The sequence below is a fragment of the Phoenix dactylifera genome, chromosome 11 (assembly GCF_009389715.1).
Source record: "Phoenix dactylifera cultivar Barhee BC4 chromosome 11, palm_55x_up_171113_PBpolish2nd_filt_p, whole genome shotgun sequence".
In the NCBI taxonomy this organism is placed as follows: Eukaryota; Viridiplantae; Streptophyta; class Magnoliopsida; order Arecales; family Arecaceae; genus Phoenix; species Phoenix dactylifera.
The window spans coordinates 4801972-4811077 of record NC_052402.1 but is presented as its reverse complement, the minus strand read 5'-3'; the positions used below and the strand labels follow the sequence as shown (position 1 = coordinate 4811077).

The window sequence follows — 9106 nt, the reverse complement described above, 5'->3', positions numbered from 1 at the left end:
GATAAAAAAAAAATGTTGACCAAATGTGAAGTGGGAGGTTGGTGGGTGGGTCCGGTTTCCAAGCAAGTGGTGGCGGGGACACTCCGATTGACTCAAGCCCCAACTCACCAACCGCGGTGGTGGGACCCAGCGGCCGGTGAGGCCCAACCCGGAAAACGCACTACTCCTCCTTCCTTCCGAGTTCCAACCTGTCCCATTTCAATTATATTATATATACCCGGCCAGATGAACATCCCCACCCAGCGAGCAGGCGCAGAGGGAAGACAAGAAGGGAAGAAAGAGAGCAACCAGCAATCCATGGCTACCACCGAGACCGAGACCAAGAGCCAGAGCCAGAGCCAGAATGGGCAGGTGGGCAGGCATCAGGAAGTCGGCCACAAGAGCCTCCTCCAGAGCGACGCCCTCTATCAAGTAAGCAAATCGAGACATGGATCTCTTTCTGGATCTCTTCCGGGCCGGCCCTCGGATCAGATCTGACTGACGCGTGCTGTTTGATTGCAGTACATACTGGAGACCAGCGTGTATCCTCGGGAGCCCGAGTGCATGAAAGAGCTCCGCGAGATCACCGCCAAGCACCCCTGGTTGGTTACCTAGCTTTCTCTCTCTCTCTAATTCTGTGCTCGAATCAAAAGATCCTCGTGAAGCCAAATTAATTAAGACGCGTGTATGATATAATACAGGAACATCATGACCACCTCCGCCGACGAAGGGCAGTTCCTCAACATGCTGCTGAAGCTGGTCAACGCCAAGAAGACCATGGAGATCGGCGTCTACACCGGCTACTCCCTCCTCGCCACCGCCCTCGCCCTCCCCGATGACGGCCAGGTATGCATACATGCATACATACATCTAGATCTGCATCAATGTTAATTTGGTTCATTTTAATCCTCGATTATAATGCAATAATTAACGCGCACCCGCACGATTAAACGAATAAAGATCTTGGCGATGGACATCAACCGGGAGAACTACGAGCTGGGGCTGCCGGTGATCGAGAAGGCGGGCGTGGCCCACAAGATCGACTTCCGCGTCGGCCCCGCCCTGCCGTTGCTGGACGGATTGGTGGAGGACGAGAAGAACCACGGTTCCTTCGACTTCATCTTCGTCGACGCCGACAAGGACAACTACCTCAACTACCACAAGCGCCTGCTGGACCTCGTCAAGCCCGGCGGCATCATCGCCTACGACAACACCCTCTGGAACGGAACCGTGGTGGCGCCGCCCGACGCCCCCCTCCGCAAGTACGTCCGCTACTACCGGGACTTCGTGCTCGAGCTCAACAAGGCCCTCGCCGCCGACCCCCGCATCGAGATCTGCCAGCTCCCGGTCGGCGACGGCGTCACCCTCTGCCGCCGGATCAAATAAATTCCTATATTATTGCTTTTCTTTTCGGAAGAAGAAACTGAACAGAAGACCACCATCCATCACAATTAGTAATCATTATCTCTCTCCGTTTTTTTTTTTTTTTTGTTTGCCCCTCTTTTACTTGTATTATGTCTTTAATTGAAAGCATGTAAACATATAAAGCCACCGCACCGTGGAGCTGTGAAAACGCGTGGATGGGTGAGCTCAAATGGTTTGATGCCCTTTCGATCTCGATTAAATGAATGGTTAATGGGGAGCTAGGTTCTCTGTTTTTATTTTTGTTGTCGTCGTTGTTGTTATTGTTGTTGTCCCCTTTCTCTCGACTGTGGACTCTTGGCCTTTTCTCGACCGTGTCATTCCTCATTACCAAAAGCTGGTGGCAGCAACCAGAAGGCGGTGGCCGATCCTACAACAATCATTAATAAGAATAGGAAAGATGACCAAATCTTATAGTAACGGCCGTTTGTATACTGTTCTAACAGTTTTAGAAGCTCCCTCCGTTATGATAAATGCGAGCTTTTTGTATGCATCAGGGTTAATTCCGTGAGGAGCGGCTGGCTAAAGTATAAACTCCGTGATGGAGATGGAGATGGAGATGGAGATAGTGATAATAAATAATAACCTCATGTTCTCCAATGACCTAATCTTGTGAAGTGGGAAAGTTTGCATGTCCTTGTCCGCGTTGGGTACAACAACCCGTTATTATGCAGAAGAAAGATCCGGTCAAAAAGATGGACTTAATAAAAGCCTGTAGGTTGGGGGAACTCGCAGCTCACACCCTTTTTCACCCAAAATGGAAAAATAAAAAATAGCAAAGTTAACTTTGTTACCGTGACTCGACAGTCAGCTTAGGCGGCCAACCTACTTAGATAGGATGTAGTTAATTAATCCAGGATGCTTCAAATTTATGGCTCAAATAATGCAGTTTCCCAGCACTATTATTTAGTTACCATCGAAACCTACCCCCGCAGCTGCCATCGGCCGAAGTTATTGCTGGAGGAGGTATGACGATGCGGGAGATGATAGATGTGACGTGGGATGAATCTAGAAGATCCAATAAAAGAGCGATGGGAGACCTAACTGCCTCATTGTGGGAATCTGCTGCTTGATTGACGGTTGACACAGAAGAAGAAAAGAGAAGAGAGATTTATTACTGCCGGTGTTAATCGTGCTCATGGTTAGCAGCAAATTTGAATTCCAGGAGATTGGTAATATTAGTCTCCAACAAATGAATATATGTTGAATTTTTCTTTGGATCCACAAGCTCTGAAACTTTATTTTTTGGGTGGTTGCCTCGACTGCGCTGCTGCTGACGTCTTACCATGAGCACTTTAATGTGCCGACAAGATGCACCAATGACCGTAAAGCCTTCGTTTTCCGGCCACCTATTTCAAATATTCAGATGAGGTGAGATGGGTTTTATCTGCAGAGCAGGGCTGATGTGGAGCAAGCTGATGAAACAGTCCGCAGGGACCCTCATCCCCCAGACATTGATGGACTCCAGTCTTCGGCATTTGCTTACGAGCATGATGAGGCCGCTCTCGGTCGCATGGCGACAGCTCCAGAGGCTGATAGCCTGTAAAGCCAATAGCACCAATACAATACATCAGCAGCAAGCGAACAGTAAGAAACCAAGTCAAGAATTTATTGCCATAACTATATCAACGACCTCCAAATACTATCACATCATAGTTTATACGGCAAATGTTTTTCCTCTCTTCCTCCCTTCAGGGCCATAGCATAGTTTCGTCTAGAATTTCCAGAGATGCAGGCCATTCTCCATGGACAATTAATTATTATGGTGATCGATGTGTTAGTTACATGGTAGTTTCGCGCGAGTCAGATGGGACAAGACAGGGTTGAGGATATTTCTGGAAATAGAACATGATGGATAGCCTCATCGCTTGAACTGTAAGGACAGAGACTCCGCAGAAAAATTCCAGAATCTACGGTAGGAATGGATTACATTCCTACCATAGAATTTACAACCTAGAGTCAGGTCTTTAGACAGTCAGCAGCTAAACTTACCCGCCAAGTTTTTGAGACATATGATCCGGGTAAGTAGGTAACATCGGCCAACTGTTCACAGTTTTTCCAATTGCAGTGTCATTGCCCTCCCTTGAATCTTGTCCCCTAAAGCCCTTTGCTTGATCGATGAAGCTCAGATCGTGCTTGATTCTTGATCATAAAATCCATTGGTATTTATTGCACAAGGTTGTAGATTCAGAAGCTGTTGGTGCTTGGTTGACCAGAGCAAATTTTGTTTTAGTCAACCAAGGACTGTCAGATCTCCCGTGTATTATATAAATATGCAGATATTGGGTAAGAACATGCTGATTATGTTCTAGATTAAGATTGATAAGGGATTCAGCTACTCTAACTTCTATGCAAATGAGCATGTTTGCATTTATGAAAAAAAGTCACGAATGTAATCCATTCCTACCATAGGTTCTTCCATGGATAGGCAAAGCTAGGTCGAATTTCAGAACTCTAGGTTGTAAATTCTTGTTAATTCAGCTGTTGACTCTAGGTTGTAAATTCTTGTTAATTCAGCATTGATTGGCAGCAATAAATCTAAATCAATATCGGTCGTCAACTCAATTGCAACAGACTCAAGCAAAATTCACCATACCGGTGCATACCGCTCCATACCAGCAATTCATACCATATCGATACCGAACCACAACTTAGAACAGCAAGCATTCCAAGTGTCGATATGCCAAACCAACACTCATACCGAGTGTGCCAACACAGTACCAGCATGAGTAGTGGTACAGGAATGATACTAAGATCGTAAACCTTGGATTCAAGACAAAAAAAGTTATATATGATGTGCCAGTGCATGAAGAAATTTCTTTCACCTTGACATCAATAACAAGTTGCTTCTCTATTGCTAAATCAAGCATATGCAGAATTTGAGCATCATCATTATAATGGAATGTCAAATAATAGCTAGAGCTCATATTGCAGCACATTGGAAACTTACTTTCAATCGTGGACAACTATCTGCAATTGCATATAAGGATTCATCAGTAATAAATGTACCGCCGATATTCAGGTTTTGTAAAGACATAGCTCTTGAAACCTGCAGAAAGCCAGAAAGCACCATGAACAAGAGGTATGGGAAAAGCAGAGCTGCAGAATCATAAATTAATATCGTTGTTCCAAATTTTGAAAAATATATAAAAGAAACAGAAGAAAGAACCTATTTTATAAGCCAAATATGATGTTAACCAAGTCAAGCGTGGAATGGCTCATTCACGAGGTCATGCGCCTAAATTATTGTGTTGCTATTAGGAAGTTCCATTTGCTCAGGTTAACATGGATTCATTGCTCAGTAACTTCTTGCCTAAAACTTGTCATATGTGCGATGTCTGTTTCTTGGAATGTGCCAATAATTCAGCATGTCTTTTAGTTTAATCAATTTAAAAGCGAATTGGAGAGTGTGCTCCTAAATGAAGACACCCTGCACATATAACCAGCTGTGCAACTATCTTTTTAAAGACCAAAGTTAACATGGACAGATATTGTGAGAAATGAATTGGAAAAGTTTGCAATAACATCAGATGAAACCTTCAGTAGGAGTGATTGGCAAATAAGCATTCATTAAGCCAACCCAAGTAGTTGGGTTAAGGCTTAATGGTTTTGGCTCTCTTCGAGCATCTGCTCTTCACTCTTTCGCTACCCCTACAACACCTCCCCATTGCTCGAATTCAAGTAATGTAGCTAATGCGCCATCAGACGTGCCACATGCAGGTCTAGTCCTATCAGCTGAGCAATTCTTTTCTTCCCCAAATTTCCACCATCAGGTAGACTTGCTCATCAGAGCCTTATTTCAACACCATCGACAACGTTTTCACTGTTTTATTGTGCTCGTGCTTGCTTGCATATAGCGTCACCCAGAACAAGACAAATAAAGATGTGATTTTCGGGTTCTGGAGTCATAGCATGCTAAATTCATAGAAATTTACAGAAAAGAAAACGCAAACATAAGTAATGAAGGGGGAAAAAAACAACAACAACAAATTTCTTCACATTGTACATAAAGAGCTCATTGGGTCAACAACTATGGTGCTGACATATACAGGGTCGACATTCAGTCCATGTATAATTTCGTGCTAAGTAGAAGAAAATATTCATGGCAGCATGTATAACAAAGTTGTGACACAGCGTTTATGAGCAAAGATAGGCTTTAAGCGATGCATAACGACAATTATGCAAGTTCGTCAGGCGTACAGATCAAACATCTAAACTGCTATTGACAGGGGAAAAGGCTGTTACCAGGTGAATGACGCCTTCATCAGTGATGCCAGCCATACCCCACAAGGATATAGATGTCAGATTGCGGACACACTTCGCCGAAGAGATCTTATACAGTCCTTCATCAGTGATCTGGCAACCCCAGCAACTCCGAGAGCTATGAAATGGCAAGTAAATTAGAATAAGCAGGACATAGAAGCAACGACGTCGTGATGCAACAACAACGACGACAACAAACAGGAACTACTTCGAATCATATCCTTAGATGATAACAAGTCCTCAAGGCACGAGTTAAGTTGTATATATCAAATATAGTAATTGCACCAGTCGACTTTTTAAGAGGTACAATCTGTCCCTAAGAAAATGATTGCGATGGACGCTTTCGTGATACGAAGCCGCTTTCTTGTTCAAACCAAGAAGGAGAAAATAAGAAGGAAGCTCATTAGTTATGTAGCTAGACGAAACTAGTTATATGAATTACATATATACGAAAGATGAGGGAGAATAGAAGTTAAAAGCAGAAAACAATGGGCCGGCAATGTCGAATTTATTTATTTATTTATTTTTTTGGTGCCCGTAGCCTCCCGAACAGACATATCCGAGGAACTCAATACAAGAAGGGCTGAAGTTTCAAAGAAAGAAAGAAACGAAGACAGGCAAACAGAGGGAGGAAATTAAGGGTGAGAGCGAGTACATGTCGAGCTCCTTGAGGTTGTAGGCGGCGCAGACGAGGCGGGCGGTGGAGGCGTCGTCCATCTTCCACCCGGAGAAGCTCAGCCGCTCCCTGCTGGCCAAAGACTGCTCCACCCCTCGCCGCCACTTCCAGCACACCCCGCTCGCCCTTTTTTTTTCCCGATCCATTCATTTCAAAACAACTATTAGTTCTAAACCGCTAATCACGAAATTAATGAGAAGGAAGAGGGAGAAGAAGATGACGAAGGCCTCTTGGTTGGATGCTCACTGTGCGAGGTCCCGGAAGGAGGAGAGGAGGGAGAAGATGTGGGCGAGGAGGTCCACCGGCAGCCGCTCTATCTCAGCCTCGGCGCCCATCTCGCCCTTCCCCGAGGAGGAATCGGGGGTGGGGGTAGACAGAGGAGAAGAGAAGATGGGAGAAGGTTCCGTGATCACTTGGAGCTGGGACGGGCCAGGGATGTTAATTAGCATACGAGCGGTACCATATTTGTGTGGTCATCTTGCAGTCATCGTTACACCAAGTTAACGACAGTGCGATTGCGTGGAAGGAGGAAAGGCGACGACTCTGGGCTCCGGTCAAAAGGCCTTTTGGGATTTTATGAACGGGGGTGGATTCGCTGCATGGAGTAATTTCGTTTGTCTGCAGCTGGCAGATGATCGATCGACGCGTATAGCGCCGAGATGGGTTCGCGGATGCTGATTAGATATTGAGGGTGCTCGCATGTTTTGTACCGATCGCGACGGTCAGGTCGATCGCGGGAGGATTCGGGATGAAAAATTTCTTCAAATGGTTCGCGAAGCTGAAGTGGAAACGGCAACGGCAATCTAGGCTGGGACGGCGCCCATTGGAGGTACGCAATTGCTTCTTTCATATATATTATTATTTTTAAAGAACTGTGTGCCGTGACTGTGAGGGGTGCCGAAGTCTTAAAACTTCCACCTAGATCTGAATTCGGATCGGGGCAGATCGAGCCACGCTGCTCGCAGAATCGGAGCATTAATCATGATTAAAATAGAAAGAAAACCATGGTTATCCAGAATCGGACTCTCCATCTCTTCTTGCTTGGAGGGCAAGAGATTGAAACGTTCCAACTAGGATTCAGCGGTGAGGTACATAATTCTAAAATGCATTGGACATGATGCAAAGGCTTTCTCAAACGGAGGAAAACAAAAGCAATGCCAGCGGAAGCCTGTTCCATACATGAGAAAATTTTAGCGAATCCACATGACTTCTTTTGTGCATATAACCCAGCTTCCAAAAACATTTTCATATACAAAAGGTAGAAATTAGTGCTGCGCGCTCATGAAATGCGAGCCAAATATCACGGTATCTTAGCCGATGCTCGCGCATTCATGCAATGTACACTTGCTATATTTAGGATCGTATATGCGCGATCGCTGGTCAAAGAGGATGATGCAGAACAAGTAGCTCTGGATTGCTTGCGGACTATAGAACAAGTAATGGCAGCACTAAAACTAAATTGCAGTTGAAGTTGCAGAAGCATCCAAACTCCTTGTTCACTTGGATGGTTCGAGGGAAAAAAAAAGGCAAGGTTAAGGTACCTGTAGCCATGCCGCTTTCTATTAGCAACATGCTGTAGGTTCCACTGGTAGGGGCAGCAATAATCTATTAATATCTTACGAAGAAAGGAAGAAAATTAATATCAGAGGCCCAACGAAGGAGGAACCGATCAGAAACTTCTAAAATGAAGGGGTAAAGGATCTATTCTTTCGTGGTGCAAGAAGATGACTTACTTTTCACCCCCTAGATGTCCTAGACGAGCTGAAGCCATTGATGAAAGAATTCCAAATGACCTACCACCAGTGTAAGAATGACCTCATTCCTGTCCTGGGGCGACCTTACCCCAAGGAGCGTGAGATTCTAAAGATGCTCAGCGGAGGACCTAATGCAGAAGGGGGGCTTAATGCCGGAAAGCTTATTATATCCATGTGCTATTCCGATTTTATTGATGCCGAACAAGGATGGGGGTTGAAGCCAAAAAAAAAACAAACAAACAAAAAAAGGATGAGTTGGAGTATGAGTGTGGACAACCAGGTGTCCAACCGAACAACTCTGAAGTACAGATTCCCAATACCGTGTGTGTATATATATACACACACGCTAGCTCCATTCGGCATAAAACGCAAAAGAAAAAAAAAAGAAAAGAAAAGAAATAAAATCTTCGACACCAGACGGTGGCAAACAAGACTCCAATGCTCGAAAGAAATGCTCGACGGGACAGAGATATTAGACAAAGAAATGGCGTCCCCAAAAAAAAGTCATCAGAATATAATTTGCTTTTATTTTTCTATTTCTAAATTCAAGAGATGCACAGTGCACTCATCTTGTTTCTTCCCCTTTAAGAGTTAGAACCGAACTATAGAGACAAACACAATAATAAGAACCATTCCAGTTATTCACAGGTGGAGCCACACTAGAACTAGAGCCATGGATATGGAGCTTCAATGACGGAAGGACTGGCATGACCCAATCGCTCATTTGAGCAATATCCGCCGTTCAAGTTGGATGAAATAATATGGATGGACGTGAGGCTCAACACGGGAGTCTGTATCATATAGTAATCGATTCCCAGGACCCAGTTCCTGCTGCCTCTGACAATTCCCACTTCTTGTGGACAAGCCAAAGAAAATTAGCATTTAGAAGGGCAGCAAAAAAATAAAGAGAAAAATAGCAAGCCACCAGGGAGTCCACGAAATCCAAGGATCCTCGGGATTCCATCTCTGAACAGCCTTGGAGGCGGAGCCCTGGCCAACCAAGGCACTTGTA

The 9106-nt window shown here is 44.8% G+C and overlaps 2 protein-coding genes across 2 annotated transcripts; one reads left to right on the top strand and one right to left on the bottom strand.

The window, feature by feature from the left end:
* The first annotated feature begins 210 nt into the window (after positions 1-210).
* On the top strand, positions 211-1640 carry LOC103713767 (caffeoyl-CoA O-methyltransferase). Its single transcript, XM_008800789.4, has 4 exons — positions 211-411; positions 502-581; positions 681-825; positions 940-1640. The coding sequence occupies exons 1-4, from the start codon at positions 226-228 to the stop codon at positions 1363-1365; spliced, it is 837 nt and encodes a 278-aa protein (XP_008799011.2). The 5' UTR covers positions 211-225; the 3' UTR covers positions 1366-1640.
* Positions 1641-2489: 849 nt separating this feature from the next.
* Positions 2490-6791, bottom strand: LOC103713765 (F-box protein At5g67140). Its single transcript, XM_008800788.4, has 5 exons — positions 6587-6791; positions 6320-6466; positions 5647-5782; positions 4352-4450; positions 2490-2941 (listed from the first exon to the last, which is right to left on the bottom strand). The coding sequence occupies exons 1-5, from the start codon at positions 6787-6789 to the stop codon at positions 2756-2758; spliced, it is 771 nt and encodes a 256-aa protein (XP_008799010.2). The 5' UTR covers positions 6790-6791; the 3' UTR covers positions 2490-2755.
* Between the last annotated feature and the right edge of the window lie 2315 nt (positions 6792-9106).

Coding starts and splice junctions, on each gene's coding strand:
- LOC103713767 (XM_008800789.4), top strand. CDS start 226: ATGAACATCCCCACCCAGCGAGCAGGCGCAGAGGGAAGACAAGAAGGG. Junction 412..501: donor AGAGCGACGCCCTCTATCAA/GTAAGCAAATCG, acceptor GTTTGATTGCAG/TACATACTGGAGACCAGCGT. Junction 582..680: donor ATCACCGCCAAGCACCCCTG/GTTGGTTACCTA, acceptor GATATAATACAG/GAACATCATGACCACCTCCG.
- LOC103713765 (XM_008800788.4), bottom strand. CDS start 6,789: ATGCTAATTAACATCCCTGGCCCGTCCCAGCTCCAAGTGATCACGGAA. Junction 4,451..5,646: donor ATGAAGGCGTCATTCACCTG/GTAACAGCCTTT, acceptor GGCTTTCTGCAG/GTTTCAAGAGCTATGTCTTT. Junction 2,942..4,351: donor ATAGTTGTCCACGATTGAAA/GTAAGTTTCCAA, acceptor TTGGCTTTACAG/GCTATCAGCCTCTGGAGCTG.